Here is a 23,673-nt window from a genome sequence, read left to right as displayed (position 1 = left end):
AAATAGATACGAATCATTAAAGTTAACACCCAGGTTCAAAAGCACTTTGGGTGCTTACCACCTAGTGGAGGGGTAAAAGATAATAGTCAAATATGCGTATGCCTGGGGGGGGGTGACTCCCATCTCTTCATTTTTTGTTCCTTTTTTCTTCTGCTTACTATCATTCATAATCATGGATGTTCACTAATATTAATTTTAAATGAATTGATTCTTTTGACATTTTAAAACAAATCAACCACACATTGGTCACCATTATTAAGCTCAATTTGTTTCCAATTATCAGGTTCATAAGTAAAAAAATAGAAAGCTTTCTTTGAATGAACTAAGTCCTAAAAAGTTTCCAAAAGAACAGTAAGACAATCTTTTGTCATTTACATAATGTATCTATAATACCTTTTCGATTGCCATGGCAGATCCCAGCCCTACCACCAATGAATCTGCAAATTTAGAGAATGAACAAAATAAAAACACTGACAACACAGAGGTGTGAAGAGAAATTATAATTAACCTTTTCTAAAAGAAAAGGAATATATAACAGTACATAATAGAATAACAATTGAAACTCAAGTATGTTTCTTTTTACTTGAAGCATAAAGCAGAGACAATACTTTGTACCAGGTTAACATGCAACTTTTTTGTTTTAAAGATTAATGTACATATCAAACATGGAAATTTACCAGTAAAACTTTGTCATTACTGCTCAAACTACCTTGACATTATTCCTCCACTTCATAATCCACAAGGTCCTATTACTGGTCATCTGGCCAACACCTTACATTTCTGGAGCCTGACATTTCAGTCAATTATGGGCATAAGAACGTTGATGCAAGTATAACGAAGTAGCACATCTGCAAAGCAGCTGATTACACTGCTTTACCAATGAAAAGGTCCCCACTCCAATATGCCCGCTTCCTCCTTTCTTCAGAGTAAACATAAATATCCTCCAGCCATCCATGAAGCTGTCTGGTCAAGCACTGCTTCCTAGACATCTAACACATCTGCACTGAGGAAATACAAAAGCATCAAACAATTTCAACACCCTCATTTCCTGGAATATTCCTTCAGTGTGAAATATCCTTAGTATGTAGAGAAACAGTTCATAAAACAGCAGAGAGGTAAGACAAACTTTCCAACCCTTTTTGCATGCAGACCTCAAGTGAAAACCTTTTGTCATACTGAAAATTTCAAGAAACAAAAATTTTCATAAGGCTTTCTAACTTGTCAATATTCAGAGAGCTCAATTTGGGGTAGCAATTGTGGTGGAAGTTATATAAACAGGCCAGTTGGAACACATTTTTACTTAGGCTCCTCTGGGAAAATATGATAAGAACAATATCTACAAGGATTTGTCATATTTTAAATCAAGACAATTAATAAAATGTATTTTGTGCAGAAATTAAAACTATTAGTATATACTTTTCTCATCTCTAGCAATCAAAAGAGCCTTCATTAGATATAGCTGCCTCCTCAATGCTGTATCCTGGAGATTAACATAAAAAATATCTTTAAAAGTGCTTTGCAGGTATCACCTTACCTCATGGAACCTAGAGGGGCACAATATAAGAAAAGGCTACTCCAATCTAATGAACTAGAATTCTGTATAACATCAATGTAAGAAGTTTGGGGAAAGGGAATAGTACACATTAATTTAAAATAAGATACACATTTCATTTTTCATGCAAAATGACTTATGAACACAATGTAATGTACATTGCTGAAAATACAGTCAAGCTTTTCTCTAGAATTTACAGTTATTTTATGCTCAGTTTTATAAACAGAACAATATACGAGAAATGTATTGATTTTATCAAATATTTCGGTTAAGCACTATCTAAACAAAGGAAATGAAATGACTGAACACTAAATGTTTTGACACTCAAAACTGCTAACCACTAACCGAGAATGAAGAGGCTCTTACATAAGCAACAAACTCTTATTTTTCTAGTTGCTGCATTAACGAATGACAAGGTCATGAAAAACTGTTATTAGAAAAGACAAAAAATAATTTTGCTGATGCTTTTATTCTATGCTTGATGAGGGTTAGGTGGATATCTTTAAATTTAAACCTTTTTATTCAAATAAAGCATAAACTGTGACTTAAAAACCCTCAGGTCTGTGTCATCAGTAAGACAAGCACATACAATACCATATAAAACACATAATTTATTAGATGGATTTAAAAATCAACACAAATCAATTTTAGGCACTTCTTGGATACAGACTATGGGAACTTTCTACCAAAGAATGGCATTATCTAGCATACAATACCATAAAGATTTAAACTTTAGCTTTCAGAACAACATGTAAAGGAGGAAAGGCTACAAAATCAATAAGAAATATTGCATAACTAACCCAACTGTATCCTATTACATTTCTTCAAAATTTCATACCATTTTAAGGTTAAAGAGAAGCAGACACTTTTTAGCAAAGTGTTCTATTCTAGCTTGCCTTCCTTGACTCCACTATCATGATCTTAAAATAATCTTTAATACATTCTTTTGTGTAAGTGGAGCTTTAAAGTTTAAAGGCCTTTTTCTTTTTTATACCTGCATTTACACAGCCAATACATAATGGTTGATTATTCTAATGTCTTTTAAAGTCCATCCCAATAGGCTTATTTTGTAAAACTAAGTTTCTTATTACTAATTCCTTTAGAAATCTAATATTGATCTTTGTTCTTTAAGTAAACATGAGGGGGAAAAATGGAATGTGGGCAATGGTTTAAGGATATCTTTAAGTTAAACACTACATAAAGATTTGGTATCTTTTTCCAACTTAAATTACTTGAACTGGTATGCTCCAAAACATAACCATTCTTGGTAGTGGGAAAATAATGCACATATAACTTAATATCCTCCAGACCTTACTAGTAGCTCAAGGAACTGGCAGAGTTTAAGTATTTCTCTTATCTTTCTGAATCTACTTTTGCAGCATATGAAAAATTAAGAAGCATTAAATGTTAAATACAGTATAATATACAGGATTCTACTATTGGCACGTATATGCTGTATACATTGCAATCTGGTCTTCTGATGGACTCAACAACTCTTAAAATGCCCTTTAATGAACAAAATCCAAACAAGCAAACAAAGGCAATGGTGGGTAGATAGCTAGAAACTAGATGAGCTATTTAGAACTAGTGGTTTGGGAAATAATGGTTATAGACAAAGTTTAGTGTACCTTCAGGAGAACAATGGATAATTGAGCTATGGGAAAGGTCAATCCTGAAGCAAGAAGTGGAAGGGATCAAAGTTGAGTCATGAGAAAAATCTTACCTCTACCCAAACCCTGAAAATGAGATTGAGGCCAGGATACCCTGGGCAATTAAGAGAAGATGACAAAAAGTCACAGGTAATCTACAATGTGCTCTTTTCCCCTATATACAAAGCAGAGCAGACTACAGTACATTCCCAAAACTGCCTGCACAGAAAACTAGAAAGTTGTCTATAATTTTTCTATTTACATTACTTTTATAAACAGATTTTGAGGTTGACTGTACTGTATGTGGCTGCTGTACTGACAGCAAGAAATGTAAAGTGCCCATGAGAGAGACAATACAGTCCCATTTCTAGGCATCTTAATACTATACCCTAAAGACAAAAGAAAAAGAACATCTCAAGGACTTCACACCTTTCCTCAAGCTCTCTGCACTTTTCTGTGACTCTGTATCTACCTACCAGGCACTTCTTAAAAGGCCAGAAACTCTTCTGTTCTCTATTTTGTGTCATACTTCTAAAGACACTTTCTCCACCTGCATTAAATATGCCAACCAACAGTGCTAAAGCACTTTTTTACTCTTAAGGCAAAATATCATATAAGGAAATGAATGCCCACTCCCCACTGCCCCTACCCCACTTGTCTTCACTGTATTCTTTGCCCATTGTGAGGGCCACGATGTGCTAGGAAGATAAAGAAAACTGAAAATTTCAAACAAGAACCTTTAATATAATGTGAAAGATATACTTTATAAATGCTATTATGACAAAATTAAGTATATCTTAATGCTTTAGCATATGCTCATTTTTAATTTCTACCAACATATCAAAAGAAGTTATGACTCTCAAAATTAGTATCAAAACAGGTATTTAAATCTTGCTACATGTATAGAGATACAAATCTTCGTTCTTTCCAAAGCTGAGCATAAATAACCCCAAATAACATTAAAAACCCAAAAGAATTATTCTTTGCTTATTTCCACTTAAACTACATATAAATTGCCAGAATGACTGTTCATGAGGCTCTCCATCTTATTTGGAAAAATACTGTTAAAATGATTTTGATATTTTCATAGAAGAAATGATATCTTTTTTTCACAGTTGCAATTTTGGTTTTACATACAAGCACACAGGTACTGTTTTATTTCTGATGCTCAGTCTAGAAGGGTAGAAAATAAAAAAGTCATGTTTTGTTAATGTCATGTAAGATACCAAGCATTCTCATGATATCATGACAGTAGTCAATTACACTAAACCACCTCTTAATAATGTAATGCATGCTTTCTTTACACATCCAATTAAAATACTTTTCCAACACTTTGATGACAATTGAATGTATCTGTATTATATTGACAGGACAGCAATCCAAGGATAAGTACATGATTACTCACATTAAAAAATAAAAAGGACAAAGAGTGTAGATTTTGGGACTCTATTAAAGGATATTTGTTTCTGATGAAACTGCAAAATAGAATTGGGTTTTTAAGGGAATTTTTAATATACAACAAGTAATTCCAAAAGTATGAGTACATATGGACAAAGCTTAGTAATTTAGAATTCACTTTTGTAGAAGCATGACAAATATTAAATGTTATATTTGCATTTTGAACACTGCAACATAAATATAAAACACAAAACATCCAAAGTTAACACTGATATACCACACCCAACTTGGATTTAGATACTGAGCATTTTATATTTCATAGAAAGAAATTTTCAGTTTTGTCAATGCTTATAGTATATACTATTATTCCTACCAAAATCTTCATGAAATTTAAAAGGTTGGTATTAAAAGTAATTTCTTTTTTTGAATGTTCTAAAACATGCCAGTATGGATTAACCTTCAAATTTTCAGGGCATAAAAGATACACAAATAGAGTATATATTTTAATACAGGATAATTCTGTTTACAATTATGACAAAAATACCTTCAATTTTCAGACATTAAAAAGAAAGAAAGAAACCTAAGCAAACAAAAGGTATTTTGGGTCAAGTTATTTCTTAGTACGAATAATATATCATACACCAATCAGTTTTCCAGCCAACAGCATTAAAAATTTACCACTATTAATTGTTAAACAATGCATTTACAAGGTGAAAGATCAAAGAAAACTTAAGAACAACAAAAAAACCTCAAAAGGATTCCAAATCCTAAAATAAGAAATAAGAAATCTGCAAATTAAAAAATTTCAAATGTTGCTCAGAAATTTTTTATGCACTACTTGTACTCTCATTTTAACAGCTTGACATATATAATTTTATACTTAAAAAGACTCTAGCTAATTGTTTAATAATATTTATAGAATGTTGCCTCTTTGGGTAGACATGTTTCACACAATAGATTTTAATTAAGAAGAAATCACTTGATAGTTTTAATCACAATTTATGATTGATTTATAAGTGGATTAATAATCTATTCAATAATTTAGACCAATACAAGGATTAATCTGATCAATGCTCCACTGTGCAATTCTGTCAACTGGGTAAGCCAAAAATTTGACAGATATTTCACTTAGTTGGATTACACATTTCTATGTGTGTTACTGATCAACAAAAATGGGTATACAATGTCAAGCTTTTTCCTGTATCTTTTTTTTTCTTAAGAGCAGCTCAATGATTGGGGGAGAGGGGACGTTTGATTAGTACAATACAGAAAACAAACAGGAAAAGTATAAAATGGCACTTAATACCAATGCCAGTACTTATCTCATTAGGGCAATAACTAAGGATATTACTAATTTTTGCGTTATTTGCTTTTCTTTAGAACACAAATCAAAGCCATTAACTTGAACTTGAGGTATATACATAATACACACACAACCTTAAGTAAAATACTTTTTTTTTTTTTCATAACTAACATGACATTTAAAATATTGGAAACAGTATCTGTGCTGATTTGTATTTTGACTTAGTGGAACAAAAAGAGAACAACATTCAGTTGGGGAGGGGTATACTGATAATAAAGCTCTTAAAGTTCAAAACATCTTCCTCTCCCTTTGTACTTACCACAGGCTATACATTGTCCTGAGAGGATTCATTGAGAAAAATGTCAATCACAGCTTTAATAAAGTACTTTGAAAGGAACTAATGAGAAAGCAAATTGGAAGATGAGACTCCCATCTTGTTTTCAAATAAGTGGTCTTAATTTTTCTTCTTATAGAAAAAAATTGAAATCAGTTTATTATAAATATATCTAAACCATTAATTTTTGCAGCTTTCAGGTAAAGTCCAGCACTTTGTTTATACAAAGTCTATGAGAAGAGGTCAGTAGAGATCATCTAATCTTAAGTCGTGACATCATCCATTCAAGTCCTTGGCATAATCTATAAAGAAACCAAAATCATTTGATTAAATTCTGAACTAAAAACTACGGACTACAAACTAAAAGATGATATTTTTAATTTACTTGAACAACAGAGTTTTAAAAATCAACAGTATTCAATGCAGGAGCTGTTGCAGTGAAACCATTCTCTTATATACACAGTACATCCATGCTTTTGGTTTAATTATATCTCTAGTATCTAGAACACTCTGGCTGACATAAAACTGAGCTTACTAATTACACAATGAATACCAACAGAACATAATCTGGCAATAGGATAACAAAAATATTAAAAAATTAGAAAAATTTTTCTAATTCTAGAAATGTATCCTAAAAAAAAAAAAAATCAAGGGATTATTTATAAATTTACACATAAGACTGTTCATTGAAGCCTTTTTTGCAGTGCTGGGAATTGAACTCAGGCTCTTATAAAGCCTAGGTAAGCATTCTACCATGGAACTATACCCTCAGCGCTTCATTAAGCATTCTTAACAGGAAAAAAAGAACGAACATTAAAACTGTCCTTTCAAAAATTTTGATACCAAAAATGCTTATGAGATACATGAAACAAGTGGCAGGATATTAAATTAACCATATAGCAGAGTTGTTAACACAAAGTAAACATGTATGTATATTACATTTATATATAAAAATCTGTGGGCAGTAAAATTTTATATCATAACACCAATTAGATTGCTGAACAACGGGTAACTGGATTAATCCAAAACACAGGGATATTCATTGTGATAAGAGAAATTAAATGTTTAGCAAGAAGAAAATGGTTTCAAGTTTTATTACAACAAAATGAAGGTACAATATTAAAGTTTTTTTAAAACTCAGATTTTTCTATCAAATACAAGTCTAATATTATAAAAGAAGATAAAAATAAATGGCAATGAAGTAAACAAATAGTTGTGGCCTATATTTTTCTCCTTTAACTAAATTCTACCTATAAACTACTGATAGGAAATAAGGCACAATAATAAAAGCAACAAATGAACAGTACTTAACTAATAGCAAATTAGTAATTACTACTGTTCTAAGGACTTAACACCCACTATTTTATTTATTTATTTTTATGTGGTGCTGAGGATGGAACCCAGTGCCTCATACATGTGAGGCAAGTGCTCCACCACTGAGCTACAACCCAGCCCCAACATCTACTATTTTAATTAATCTTCACTACAGTGAGGTCAGAAGCCATCCCATGATTTTGTTTTTTCCATTTATTTGTTTGCTTTGGTACTGGTGATTTTGGGCCCCTGGCATTTTACCACTGAGCTATACTCTCAGCCCTTTTAATTTTTTAAAATCTTAAGTCAGAGTCTTTCCAAGTTGCTTAGTCTAGTCTCAAAGTTGAGATCTTCTGATCTTCCTGCCTTAACCTCTTGAGTATTGGGAATTACAGGTGTACACTACTATATCTGGGAATTTTTTTCCATGTTACAGAGAAAATCCAGGTTTAGCAAGGTTAGCAAATAGCAAAAATAGGTATAAAAATGAGGACAAGCTCCAAAGTTTGTGATCTCAAATTCACTGAATCAAAATGCTGAACAAAACTAAAATCAACAATTTGGACCAAAGTATCAAGAATTAAGAAGGGAACAGAACATTTCCCCCCAAACTAAACATTTCTCCGGGCTAACTGCTACAAATAGAAACCCACATGAAACAAAGTTTGAAAATACACCTTCATCTATTGTTTTATTCTTTTTAAAATGTAGTTGACTTCATATGTAATCTGTACATATTTTCTAATTAATTATCAAAGAATACAAATTAAATCTTATGTAAATCCTAGATGACTATATTTACTGTTAAATTTAATATTATAATCAAGTGTTTTTGCTTTGAAATATATATATATCAACATGTATTCAACTTATTTTCATGTGGTGCTGAGGATGGAACCCAGTGCCTCATTCTCTTTCCATTTATATTAAACTATTTGACAAATACATAACTTTTTTTACTTAAATATATGGGTAACTGGTATTGTCTGAGATCTTAAAAAAATTAATAGATTTGCTTTTTTTAAAGTTAAAATTAGCTCTTCTGTCTTCTATTTCAATAAGATATGGCTTCAAAAACTCAATTTAACTAGTTCACTGTTCATCAATCTTGAAAGGAAAAGCATTTCTCTTGCCTTACCTATTTCATTCATCTATGCCTCAAGCTTCTGCTCTTTCTGAATACCTCAAGAACCTCAACCAAAAATTTAAGACCTCTTTTTAGAATCCTTCTTCTGTCATTTAACTCTTTATTCTGTGTGCATGCACAAACATATAACACAGATTTACCATATCTTTGAAAAAAGAAAAACAAAACCAAACTTTTGCTTGCCCCTTCTTTTAACCATTTTTCTTCCCTTTTTTTCCCCCTAATACTGAAGACTGAGCCCAGGTGCTCTACCATTGAGCTACATCCCCAGCCCTTTGTGACTGGCCTCAAATTTGCAAAGCGCCTGCTTTAGCCTCCTGAGTAGCTGGGGTTATAGGCATGTTCCACTGAGCCTGGCTCTTCTTTTTAGCTTTTTATTCTATTTCCAACCTCCTCTATATCATCCCTCCTTCCAAGAGTTTACAGTTGGTACTCTAAAATCCAATTCTTCTCTGAACTACTCTTATCCTCTGCCCACTTTCCAATACAGAGAATTTGCTCTAACTGAATTTACTTATTCACAGTTAAAGTTAATACATTCTCTCTATCCTCCTTGTTGTTGACCTTGTATTTGACAAAGTTGACTAACACCTCCTTCTGGAAATACTTTCATCTCTGGGCATTAGACCTGGGCAAAATCCTACTGTTAGGCATCAACCTACACTTCAACTCTTCTCACTCCAAAACCAAGGACCCTCATGCCATTGCTATCTCCATGGGCCATACTATCTTCTAACTTTGTTTTGAAAATGTAAAATTTTTCTCTTGACAACACTGGTGGCAATGCAAATATCCCTAAAATAGTCTCATGCATGGGTCTTCTTCTATTTCAGATTCTTTATTCATAAAATGAGTTAACATAGTCTATAGGGCTGCCCTGAGGATTAAATAAGGCACCATATGGAAAGCACCTGAGATGGAATATACTCAGCATTAGTTCTGAGTATATTCTGATGATGCATTCCATCATCATCATCATAAGAAGCATTCCTGACTTCTCCAGCTCTTGATGACACATTCATTTCTCTGAGTTTCTACAGCAACTGCATCATCTATATGCTCAGTTGATTTATGTATATTATGTTTATATTGTATGTTTTAGAATTTACAAAAACATCCTAAAAAGTCTAACTGTAGACATCAACCATTTCTTACATCTTTTCCTTAAATATTTATTGGGTTTAAGAAGACATAAACATTTCCATGCTAAATACATGTTACCTAATAGGAAGACTTCTTACCCCTCGCCAGTAAGAGCACAGCATGCCTGGATATGCCACTGATGATCTTTAATAGAAGTTAGCTTCAAAAACTGGGAGATTTCTGCTACACTCATGCATTCTTTAACGTCTTGTTTATTAGCAAAAATCAGTAATCCAGCTTTTCTTAGGTCCTATAAAAGCAAACAAAACTTGAAAGACAAACTTATTTTTCTACATATTTTCCAACTTAACAGACTGATTTTCATCTTATTAACCTAGAATTTCTTAATGATTCTTCACAAAAGTATCTTGTAGCTCACAGGCTGATAGAAGCAAACTTAACACCAAACACATTTTGAAAAAATAAATATATACTAGTATGGATTTACATATTTCTTACAGCCTTAAACTATATTTTTATGATTCTAAGTACTATATTTAACAATCATCTGTTCAAATATAAAATATACCCATCACCCAATGACATGACTAGGCTTATATGGCTAAGAGCTAGCCTTTATCCTGGTACTTAAGAGTTCTCCAAAACCCTACCCTACTTGTACCTTTCTACCTTATCTAGATATTCTGCCTTACCAATCATCACTCACTATATAAAACACTCTAATTAGCAATCTATCTATTGCTCTCTGAACAGTTCTACACAGTCCCAATTCAAAATCATGTTATTCACACCTCTGAGACGATGTTGCTCTCACTTTACCTGCATATATTACCTTCTAAACCAGCCTTTCACAACCACGGTTCCATGAGAACTAAACTGTAGAAAATGATGTGGGTGATTACACTGCAAGTTTCCCAACAATGCACATAGCTAATACCTTCTAGATGCATAGGAAATAAAGGAATTCATTACATAAAATGCATGCCTTAAGGCCTTAGGGCTTAATTCTCAGTTAAGAAGCACTATTCTAAATCAGTCCTATCCATACTGAGATCTAACTCCTGTTTGTCCAGGAAGATTTCTTAGATATAAATATATGATAAGGTCATCTTATTAGCATTAAATTTATCAAATTTACTCGATTAGTAAGTTATACCACTTCTATGCTATGATTCTGAGCAAGTTCTTTTAAAACTTTCTGCATTTGTTCTTAAAACTTTCTGCATTTGTTCCTTACAATTAACATTTATTGTGTATCTCATCTGAGAAAGACACCATACTATCCTTTTCTAAACATAATAATTGTGCATACTCCAAAATGGTAAGTTTTACTCACAAAACAGGCCCAAGGTTCTTAGTATCTTTCTGGCCACACTTCTTCCCAACCCCAGACTATTTTAAAGCCAGAGACTTACTGGATAATCTAGTCAAAGTTACAGATCTTTTCCTCACAAAAATGCACATATGTATATGTGCCAAAAATGTTTTTAAATTTACATGTAATTTTAATGTTTTAAAAGATACCCTAACTTCCATTTATGGATCGTAGGCCAAGAATCCCTGAAGGATGCAATTCAACTCCCATAAAATTCTGCCTATATATATGAAGAGATACTAACAAAACTAAAGTTATGCTTGCAAGTTTTCTAAATTGTGTTGAATGCTGTCATTCTTCTGAGGGATTTTAAAAGGATAGTTTGGTTTTAATAACATGTACATATATTTAAAGCAATATTCTTCTATAAGCACAAGCTGATAGCTTTACATTACTCCTGTTAGAATATAGTTTTGATGACTTCTTTGTTATATAAATAAAAAATGTAAGTGGTAAATTTTTTATGTGATTAAAAAGAATTATGCAAAATATTTTATATAATAATCAAGATTGATTTTTAGTTGGAGTGCCCTCTGCAGGGTGGCAACTATTAATGCTACTATAGCTAGTGATGTAGCCTGAATACCATGTTCAAAAAGAGATACTGTCAGAATGTGAACAGTTTTTAAAATTTCATGTTCAACTAGTCTCACCTATTGTTCAATTCACATGTTATATAAAAGGCAAAAATATTGAAGGGAAATACTATAACTTAGGTATATATAGTCATCATAAAGGATATAATATTTTTCTCAAGTAGAAAATGGAACCATTATCAATAGTTGATATGTGGCTGAATAACTAAGTAGATGGACTTTCCATGAGATTTAATTCCTATCTTCCTATCTTCTAGGTTTCAATATCTCTTGCAAGTGTGTGTTGAAGTCTTTTATATAGGTCAGGTTTGCTACTGCTGGTATGCTCAAAGAAAAAACTTCTGTTAAATACCTGGCATAAGATGCATAATTAAATTTTATTTGTAAGTAATCTGTGCTCATCACTTACTGCTGAAATTTAAAGAAGCCCTTGAACTGGAAATATAAAAACACAAGAAATAAAGTCATTTATCAAGTCTTCAAACAAAACAAAACAAAAAACTGAATATAATTCTTTCTAGATCACAAAAGCCCAAACTTCACCTAGAGTTCTTGATTAAACAAAGTTATTTTACTTATTTTTAAATATTTAGGGAGAAAAATCTTCCATTGCTTTTTATAAGATAACCTTAAGGCTATTCATTATTAGCTTGACTTAACAAAAGGTCAAAGCATAAGGTGGACAATGGTGATCTTATGTACATATGCCATTTTAAAAACTTTAAGCTAAATATTGCAGATTATCTGATCTTAAGAGTCTAAAATGTATTTTAGTTAAGAAGACAAATAACAGCAGTGGAAGAGACATTTACTTAGCATTTTCTATATGTCATACATGGGTGTCCATTTGTTTCTCAAAGCTTCATTTGTGAAGAAAATTCCTAGAAGTTGAGTCATTCTAAAGAATATTCAGATTTTGGTGCTTGAAACTATTTTAAAATTAGTGTCAAAGTTTTATATTTTATTTAAGAAAAATCTTTCAGAAGGTATTTTAAATTTTTTTATAGTTTTATATTTTGGAATACATGTGAAGAATCATTATCAATGATGATAATAAGATATTGTTGGTTAATATAATACTATGAAATGTACAACTAACCTCATGTCTAAATTTATTTTTCATTGACATGTTCTCATTCTCTGATCCATTTGTCCCTATTTGGAACTCTGCCTGTTGGGCTCTATTTGACCCCACTGAGCAGTTATGCTGGCTCTCAACTTCATCTGCAATTCCTTTCTTCCATAATCTTCTATTCAGACTCTTTTCACTTTCCAGTTAGGCCTTACTTATGTCTACCCCGGGCCATCCAGAACAAAGAGGCTGAGCAAGAATGCCTAAATTCAAATCCTTACTCTTAAAAAGCTTAACTAGTCATATAACTTTGCAGGTCTCAAGAGTACACTCACCTGTAACAGAAGAGGTTAAGTGATCTGTCCAAGTTAATGCCCCCAGCTAATAAAATTCAAAAACTTTACTGGAGCCCTACTAATGGGCTCTTCAAATACTGATCCTGCTACATATTGGACAATTAGAACACATATCAAATAGGGATACTACCTATTAACAAATAAAAAACAGCCCAGAGACAACATGTGATATCTATTTTTCTTTCCAAAGTCTTCACAAAACAACCCTTCAAACAAACTGAAGAATGCTGGTAAATTTTTTAAAATACAAAGTTGGAAAGAAAAAAAAAAATCTTTTTTTCTGCCTCTTTTATGGCTTACTGCATATAACCCAAACTAAAACAGCTTTTCGTAAATTAATGCACAATGGCAAAATTTACATCTTAAAAACCCCAGGAGGTTTAACATGGCTGTCAGAAATTAGAATCAACTAGGAAAAGGTGCAATTTGGTGGGTATGACCACCATAAGAAATGAAGAATCTCAATTACAAAACCACTTCACTGGGTTTCCTTAAGTCTTGAAAGGCTGCCTGAAACATACTAAAATTCTTAAACTTTAAAAAAAAATTACTCAAATCAATAGTAAATTAATATATACCTTCATTATAAAGATATTTAAAATTTTCTTTATAAAAATTTTACTGAGAGTGGAGGAAGATGGCGGTGAGGGGAATGCATTACCCCCGTGTGCTGCTTCACTGTGTGGGAGTATGACAAGTCAGGACGGCTACAGGATATCTTGTTAGGAATTTCCAGCAATAGTGGGGTGCGCCGGAACCTGGAGGAAGGATTTCCATCGCACGAGGATCGGCTACGGGGACTCAAACGCGAGAGGTTTGTCGCACGGAGGGTAAAACTGCTTATTCAGCAAATCGCCCCGCGGCTAGAGTCTGCAACGCGCGCTGGGATAGAGACGCAGGGTTACAGTGCTGCAGTTTCTGCCAGCCGCGCAAGCACCGCACTCAGGGCTGAATTCTGGGTTCGAGACGGGGGAAGGAAGCGGTCCATCTCGGTTCTCCACACCGGTCAGACCACAGAGGAGGCCAGCAGCCACCATGTTGGTAAACTGACGTCACCATACCTGTTGTTGACTGACCGCAGCTCATTCAGCCACAGAACAGGTAATTTCAGGCTGCAATTCGCCTGCGGCTTGCAGACAGACTGCTAGGGTTCAGCGCCTGGGTGCTTCTTAAAATCTGATCTTATCGGAGTGAACACCGAGCGCGGGGCGGCCGAGTTCCGGCTCCCGGAACCGTCCCGGAACCGCCCTGGCTCAGGGCTGCGGAGCCTGCGGAGGCTGCTTTTTGGACCCTGCTACTATCAGAGCAAACACCAAGCACTAAGAAGCCGAATTCCGGCTCCCGGAACTGAGCCCGCGGGGACTGCTTCTTGGAGCTTACACTTATAGGAGCTTACACCGAGCACGGAGCGGCCAAGTTCCGGCTCCCGGAACCGTCCCGGAACCGCCCTGGCTCAGGGCTGCGGAGTCTGCAGAGGCTGCTTCTTGGACCCTGCTACTATCAGAGGAAACACCAAGCACTAAGCAGCCGAATTCCGGCTCCCGGAACTGAGCCCGCGGGGACTGCTTCTTGGAGCTTACACTTATAGGAGCTTACACCGAGCACGGAGCGGCCGAGTTCCGGCTCCCGGAACTTCCCTGGACCGGGGCTAGGAGCCCGCGGAAACTGCTTCTCGGTCCGGGTCCTGCTGAGGGCCGGTCAGGACTCACCTGTTGCTTGGGTTGCCCGGCAAGGGGAACGAAATGCTGCCATTCGCATAGGATACCAACATGGCAGAGATCTGATGTCAGCAGAAAGCGGTGGAGGAGAGATCTTCATCAATACCAGCGGTGACATAAGCAGTTGGTCTCCTGGTAAGGGGGGTGAGGCTCAGTCACCCGAGTCTCCTCAATTTGTCCTCGAGCCAGAGGGAAGGAGCCGGGCCGCCGCCAGCCCCCGGAGCAGGCCCAGCGGCTCGCCAGCGTGGTGACCGCGTGACCCCAATTGGAGAGGGGGCGGAGCGGAGCCGCCACCCACACCCGCCAGGTGGGCAGACCCACGACCCAGTAGTACATGGGCGTGGTAGGAGGGGCAGGGCAGAGCCGCCCTTCGCGCTTGCAAGGTAAACAGACCTGTGACAGCCTGGTGGGTCAGGCCCAGTGGCCTGCCAGTGTGGTACACACGTCACCCCAACTCGAGTAGGGGCAGAGCAGATCCTTCTCCCACGCCCGGATCAGGCCCTGCCGGTGTGGTGGTCACGTGACCCCAATTGGAGTGGGGGCGGAGCGGAACCGCCACCCGTGCCCGCAGGGTGAGCAGACCAGTGATCAACCTGCAGATCAGGCCCAGGGGTCCGCAGGCGTGGTAGGACGGGCAGGGCAGATCCGCCGCCCGCGCCTTCAAGGTAGGCAGACCTACAACAGACCAGCGGATCAGGCCCAGGAGCCTGCCGGCGTGGTACAAACACCACCCTAATTGGAGTAGTGACAGAGCAGAGTCGCCTCGCTTGCCAGGAACAGGCCCAGCGTCCTGCAGGCGGGGTAGTCACGACACCCCAATTGGAGTAGGGGCAGAGCAGAGCCTCCACCCGTGCCCGAAAGGTGGGCAGATCTGCGACCGACCAGCGGGACAGGCCCAGTGGCCTGCTGGTACGACAGACACGTCACCCCATTTGGAGTAGGGGCAGAGTAGAGCTGCCGCCCGCGCCTGCAGGGTAGGCAAACCTGCAACCGACCGGCGGATCAGGCCCGGTGGCCTGCCGGCGTGGTACACTCGTCACCCCAATTGGAGTAGGGGCAGAACAGAGCCGCCACCAGCTCCCAGAACAGGCCCAGTGACCTGCTGGCGTGGTAGCCACGACACCCCAATTGGAATAAGGAGAGAGCAGAGCCGCCGCCCGCACCTGCAGGAAAGATACGCAAGCAGTATGAAAAGACAAGGAAAGAAAGGACCACAAGCAATGCAGGTCAACGCAACTTTAGAAGAGGTAACAGCTGCAGCAGATGGAATGTCAGATAAAGAATTCAGGATATACATGCTTCAGATGATCTGGAGTATCAAGGAAGACATTAAACAGCAAAATCAGACAATGAAAGATCACTTCGACAACGAATTACGCAAACAAATCCAGGAAGCAAAGGATCAACTATACAGGGAGATAGAGGTTATAAAAAACAAGCAATCAGAAATCCTAGAAATGCAGGAAGCAATAAACCAACTTAAAAACTCAATGGAGAATACTACCAGCAGAGTAGAACACTTAGAAGATAGAACATCAGACAATGAAGACAAAGTATTTCAACTGGAAAAGAACATAGACAGCTCAGCAAGACTGTTAAGAAACCATGAGCAGAACATCCAAGAAATATGGGATAACATTAAGAGACCAAACTTAAGAGTCATTGGGATACAGGAAGGTACAGAGCTCCAAACCAAAGGAATGAGCAGTCTATTCAATGAAATAATACGAGAAAACTTCCCAGACTTGAAGAATGAGACAGAATCCCAAATCCTAGAAGCCTACAGGACGCCGAATGTGCAAAATCATAAGAGATCCACACCTAGACACATTATAATGAAGATGCCCAACATACAGAATAAGGAGAGAATTTTAAAAGCTACAAGAGAAAGGAAGCAGATCACATTTAGGGGTAAGCCAATCAGGATAACAGCTGATCTTTCAACACAGACTCTGAAAGCTAGAAGATCCTGGAATAACATATTTCAAACACTGAAAGAAAATGGGTTCCAACCAAGAATTGTGTATCCAGCGAAATTAAGCTTCAGGATGGAGAATGAAATTAAAACCTTCCACGATAAACAAAAGTTTAAAGAATTCGCAGCTAGAAAACCATCTCTTCAAAACATCCTCGCCAAAGCATTACAGGAAGAGGAAATGGAAAATAACAATGAAAACCAACAGTGGGAGATAGGACAGTAAAGGGGGGGGGGGAATAATCAAAGAGGAAAACAAACAATGTTTAGTAACAGAAATAAACAAATATGGCTGGAAGAACAACCCATATCTCAATAATAACCCTAAATGTTAATGGCTTAAACTCACCAATTAAGAGACACAGGCTAGTAGAATGGATCACAAAACAAGACCCAACAATATGCTGCCTACAGGAGACGCATTTGATAGGAAAAGACATACATAGGCTGAAGGTGAAAGGTTGGGAAAAATCATATCACTCATATGGACTTCGGAAACAAGCAGGCGTGTCCATACTCATATCAAATAAAATAGATTTCAAGCCAAAGTTAATCAAAAGAGATAAAGAGGGACACTACATACTGCTTAAGGGAACCATACACCAACAAGACATAACAATCATAAATATTTATGCCCCAAACAATGGTACAGCTATGTTCGTCAAACAAACTCTTCTCAAGTTCAAGAGTCTAATAGACCACCACACCATAATCATGGGAGACTTCAACACACCTCTCTCGCCACTGGACAGATCTTCCAAACAAAAGTTGAATAAGGAAACTATAGAACTCAATAACACTATTAATAACCTAGACCTAATTGACATATATAGAGTATACCACCCAACATCAAGCAGTTACACTTTTTTCTCAGCAGCACATGGATCCTTCTCAAAAATAGATCATATATTATGTCACAGGGCAACTCTTAGACAATATAAAGGAGTAGAGATAATACCATGCATCTTATCTGATCATAATGGAATGAAACTGAAAATCAACGATAAAAGAAGGAAGGAAAAAGCATACATCAATTGGAGAATGAACAATAGGTTACTGAATGATCAATGGGTTATAGAAGACATCAAGGAGGAAATTAAAAAATTCTTAGAGATAAATGAAAACACAGACACAACATATCGGAATCTATGGGACACACTGAAAGCAGTTCTAAGAGGAAAATTCATTGCTTGGAGTTCATTCCTTAAAAAAAGAAAAAACCAACAAATAAATGATCTCATACTTCATCTCAAAATCCTTGAAAAAGAAGAGCAAAACAACAGCAAAAGAAGTAGAAGGCAAGAAATAATTAAAATCAGAGCTGAAATTAATGAAATCGAAACAAAAGAAACAATTGAAAAAATTGACAAAACTAAAAGTTGGTTCTTTGAAAAAATAAACAAAATCGACAGACCCTTAGCGATGCTAGCGAAGAGAAGAAGAGAGAGAGCTCAAATTACTAGCTTACGGGATGAAAAAGGCAATATCTCAACAGACACTTCAGAAATACAGAAGATAATCAAAAACTATTTTGAATCCTTATACTCCAATAAATTAGAAGATAGTGAAGGCATAGATAAATTTCTTAAGTCATATGATCTGCCCAGATTGAGTCAGGAGGATATAGAAAACCTAAACAGACCAATATCAATTGAGGAAATAGAAGAAACCATAAAAAGACTACCAACTAAGAAAAGCCCAGGTCCGGATGGGTATACAGCAGAATTTTACAAAACCTTTAAAGAAGAACTAATACCAATACTTTTCAAGCTACTTCAGGAAATAGAAAAGGAGGGAGAACTTCCAAATTCATTCTATGCGGCCAACATCACCCTGATACCTAAACCAGACAAAGACACTTCAAAGAAAGAAAACTACAGACCAATATCTCTAATGAACCTAGATGCAAAAATCCTCAATAAAATTCTGGCGAATCGGATACAAAAACATATCAAAAAAATTGTACACCATGATCAAGTAGGATTCATCCCTGGGATGCAAGGCTGGTTCAATATACGGAAATCAATAAATGTTATTCACCACATCAATAGACTTAAAAATAAGAACCATATGATCATCTCGATAGATGCGGAAAAAGCATTCGACAAAGTACAGCATCCCTTTATGTTCAAAACTCTAGAAAAACTAGGGATAACAGGAACATACCTCAATATTGTAAAAGCAATCTATGCTAAGCCTCAGGCTAGCATTATTCTGAATGGAGAAAAACTGAAGGCATTCCCTCTAAAATCTGGAACAAGACAGGGATGCCCTCTCTCTCCACTTCTCTTCAACATAGTTCTCGAAACACTGGCCAGAGCAATTAGACAGACGAAAGAAATTAAAGGCATAAAAATAGGAAAAGAAGAAATTAAATTATCACTATTTGCAGATGATATGATTCTATATCTAGCAGACCCAAAAGGCTCTACAAAGAAACTATTAGAGCTAATAAATGAAGTCAGCAAAGTGGCAGGATTTAAAATCAACACGCATAAATCAAAGGCATTCCTGTATATCAGCGACAAATCCTCTGAAATGGAAATGAGGACAACCTCTCCATTCAAAATATCTTCAAAAAAAATAAAATACTTGGGAATCAACCTAACAAAAGAGGTGAAAGACTTATACAATGAAAACTACAGAACCCTAAAGAGAGAAATAGAAGAAGATCTTAGAAGATGGAAAAATATACCCTGTTCATGGATAGGCAGAACTAACATCATCAAAATGGCGATATTACCAAAAGTTCTCTATAGGTTTAATGCAATGCCAATCAAAATCCCAACGGCATTTCTTGTAGAAATAGAGAAAGCAATCATGAAATTCATGTGGAAAAATAAAAGACCCAGAATAGCAAAAACAATGCTAAGCAGGAAGTGTGAATCAGGCGGTATAGCGATACCAGACTTCAAACTATACTACAGAGCAATAGTAACAAAAACAGCATGGTACTGGTACCAAAACAGGCGGGTGGACCAATGGTACAGAATAGAGGACACAGAAACCAATCCACAAAACTACAACTACCTTATATTTGATAAAGGGGCTAAAAGCATGCAATGGAGGAAGGATAGCATCTTCAACAAATGGTGCTGGGAAAACTGGAAATCCATATGCAACAAAATGAAACTGAATCCCTTTCTCTCGCCATGCACAAAAGTGAATTCAAAATGGATCAAGGAGCTTGATATCAAATCAGAGACACGCCGTCTGATAGAAGAAAAAGTTGGCTACGATCTACAGTCGGTGGGGTCGGGCTCCAAATTCCTCAATAGGACACCCATAGCACAAAAGTTAATAACTAGAATCAACAAATGGGACTTACTCAAACTAAAAAGTTTTTTCTCAGCAAAAGAAACAATAAGAGAGGTAAATAGGGAGCCTACATCCTGGGAACAAATCTTTACTCCTCACACTTCAGATAGAGCCCTAATATCCAGAGTATACAAAGAACTCAAAAAATTAGACAATAAGAGAACAAACAACCCAATCAACAAATGGGCCAAGGACCTGAACAGACACTTCTCAGAGGAGGACATACAGTCAATCAACAAGTACATGAAAAAATGCTCAACATCTCTAGCTGTCAGAGAAATGCAAATCAAAACCACCCTAAGATACCATCTCACTCCAGTAAGATTGGCAGCCATTAGGAAGTCAAACAACAACAAGTGCTGGCGAGGATGTGGGGAAAAGGGTACACTTGTACATTGCTGGTGGGACTGCAGATTGGTGCAGCCAATTTGGAAAGCAGTATGGAGATTTCTTGGAAAGCTGGGAATGGAGCCACCATTTGACCCAGCTATTCCCCTTCTTGGTCTATTCCCTAAAGACCTAAAAAGAGCATGCTACAGGGACACTGCTACATCGATGTTCATAGCAGCACAGTTCACAATAGCAAGACTGTGGAACCAACCTAGATGCCCTTCAATAGACGAATGGATAAAAAAAATCTGGCATTTATACACAATGGAGTATTACTCTGCATTAAAAAATGACAAAATCATAGAATTTACAGGGAAATGGATGGCATTAGAGCAGATTATGCTAAGTGAAGCTAGCCAATCCCTAAAAAACAAATGCCAAATGTCTTCTTTGATATAAGGAAAGTAACTAAGAACAGAGTAGGGATGAAGAACAGGAGAAGAAGATTAACATTTAACAGGGATGAGAGGTGGGAGGGAAAGGGAGAGAGAAGGGAAATTGCACGGTAATGGAAGGAGACCCTCAGGGTTATACAGTGGAGGGGGTAGAGAGAGAGGAGGGGAGGGGAGGGCAGAGGTGGGGAGGGGGGAGGGTGGATGATGGGAAAGGCAGCGGAGCACAACAGACACTAGTATGGCAATTTGTAAATCAATGGATGTGTAACTGATGTGAATCTGCAATCTGTGTATGGGGTGAAGGTGGGAGTTCATAACCCACTTGAATCAAAGTGTGGAATATGATATGTCAAGAAATTTGTAATGTTTTGAACAACCCACAATAAAAAATTTTACTGAAATTAAAAAGTATTCTCTATACATCTAAATATTAACTTTTCTATTCCTATTTATAAATGAGAAAGTGGCATTTGTTATGAAAGACATTCAAAAGAACAATTGCTATTACAGTAAATATTATGATTTTATATTTCTATTTCATTACTAAGTTGACTAAATTATTCAGTTTGTTTGTTTTGCAGGTAAGTGCTCTACCTCTGAGCTACATCACCAGTAGTAGCTTATTTAATTTTTAACTTATATTATTAGTAATATTTTTCAAAGAATAACAGAATGTAGCTAGTCATATAATTTTGTTTGCTTAAAAAAAAAAAAAACAGTATCAGAGAAGCCTAAGAGCAACAACTACTACATTACTTTACTTTATTCTGTTTTGTTTCATTCCATTTATTTTTAGTATTGGGAATTAAACCCACAGGCATTCTACCACTGGGCTACATCCCCAGCCCTTTTTATTTTTATTTATTTTGAGACAGGATCGTATTAAGTTGCCTACGGTGGTCTCAAATTTGAGATACTCCTGCCTCAGTCTCTCAAGTTGCTGGGATTACAGGCCTCTGCTACCATGTCTGGCAACAAGCAAGACATTTAAATATCTGTCTGATAAATGACAAACATTTTAAGAATTGCATCTGGGCACAATGGTACACACCTGTAATCCCAGCGGCTTAAGAGGCTGACGCAGGAGGATCACAAGTTCAAAGCCAGCCTTAGCAAGATCCTGTCTTTAAATAAAATATAAAAAGACTGGGGATGTGGTTAAGCACCCCTGGGGGTTCAATCCCTAAATTGCTGTGTACTCAGATACTTTAAAATCTTTATTTCCAATGATAATACTCTGTATGACAAATTTATTTAAAATGTAAAATAAAAGGTATTTTTAGGAATTATTCTTATCAGTAAAACTTCTACTCCAAATTCATCTATGATAAATGAAATAACATTCTACTGTTAATTCCACAAACTTTCTGCTGTTTCCAGATAATCTGCAAATTTTAGAAGTATCAAAATCATAAAATAGGCATGCCCATCAGGAATAGCCAGCAGACAATTTTTCAAAAAATTTAAAATGGCATCTTCAAGAGAAACTAAAAAGAAATGTAATACACATACTCCTTCTGCCCCCACCCAGCATTTTATGTAAAAAGATAACTTACCTCATGTGCTAACATTTTGTAGAGTTCTTCTCTAGTTACAGAAATCCTCTCTCTGTCTGTACTGTCCACAACTACTATTACAAACTAAAATAATTACCAAAAAAAGTCATTAGTGAGTATATAATTTGATATGTGAAAATTAATAGTGCTTATTTGACTCACGGACTATTAATATCAAGATATTAGAAGCTTATGGTATTGTTGGAAAACCAGAGATATCTAATACATATTGTAAAGTCTAAAAGTCTAATCCATTTTTAATTCAAATATATTTACTAATTTTTAAAAAGAGAAAAAAGAATACAATGTTAACATTCTAACCAATATACAACATACTTGCTTTCTAAATTAGTATCTTAAATGCTAATGGGCCTAAGTCCATCTTTATGCCCTATAACTTAATAAGAAAAAAAAAACCACATTATGCCCCTAATTTGAAGATACATCCAAATATTAATATCCATTTGAAAATTTAAAAGGACATGTGCATGGGAGTAATGTCACAGTTAAGAAAACAATTTTTTTTTAATTAACAAATTGAAAGAACAAATCTGTACCTAAAAACAAGCTCTCTTCCTTATATAAACAGCACTTGCTACCTGAAAAGTAGAACTTTTTCCTGAACTACTGATGTAACTAATATCAGAAGATGCAATAAAAGACTTAAGGCTCCGAGTGGGATGACCTCTATTAAACCTCTTCCCAACTCCATGAGCATCAAAAAGCAACAGGAAACAGAAGTAAATACATAATTCACTAATTTATGATGGTATTTATGATGCCCAAATTAATTCTGACTGCCTACGATTAAAAAGCACTATTTATTTTTTAGAACTAGATATGAATTTCCATTTTAAGTCTCTTCTATTTTTCAGTTTTCATCAACCATAAGAGATGAATAAGAGAATTACTTTTATCTCTTCTTTCACTTGACAGTTTACTGATAAATTACTTTCATTACTGTAAGATCCATTCTTTTAAAAAAAAAAAAAAATAGTTGCTAATTTTCAAAGTGTTGGCATAATTTAATACCTATAGCATTATAACAGTGGTACCCATGATACTGGGGATTGAACCCAGGACCTCACACATGCTAGGCAAGTAGCTGGTTGCTTGTGCCA

General features: G+C 36.1%; 1 protein-coding gene across 5 annotated transcripts in view; it reads right to left on the bottom strand.

Moving 5' to 3' along the window:
• Positions 1-2,143: 2,143 nt before the first annotated feature.
• Arl5a (ADP ribosylation factor like GTPase 5A) overlaps positions 2,144-23,673 on the bottom strand; it is a 34,186-nt gene continuing 12,656 nt past the window's right edge. For 3 of the 5 annotated variants that reach the window (XM_058573474.1, XM_058573471.1, XM_046426918.2), the window contains 3 exons: positions 22,553-22,636; positions 9,939-10,090; positions 2,144-6,538 (listed from right to left, as the gene is read on the bottom strand). In XM_058573474.1, the coding sequence (XP_058429457.1) occupies positions 6,490-6,538; positions 9,939-10,090; positions 22,553-22,636 (285 nt within the window). In that variant the 3' untranslated portion in view covers positions 2,144-6,489. Of the gene's footprint in view, positions 6,539-9,918; positions 10,091-22,552; positions 22,637-23,673 lie in introns of all 5 variants that reach the window. The other 2 variants (XM_058573472.1, XM_058573473.1) reach the window with 2 other exon arrangements.

Source organism: Marmota monax, unplaced genomic scaffold, assembly GCF_021218885.2.
Source record: "Marmota monax isolate L192 unplaced genomic scaffold, Marmota_monax_Labrador192_F-V1.1 WCK01_AAM20220418_F8-fsc00048, whole genome shotgun sequence".
Lineage (NCBI taxonomy): Eukaryota > Metazoa > Chordata > Mammalia > Rodentia > Sciuridae > Marmota > Marmota monax.
The sequence above is the reverse complement of the archived record's forward strand: the minus strand, read 5'-3'. Positions and strand labels throughout refer to the sequence as shown.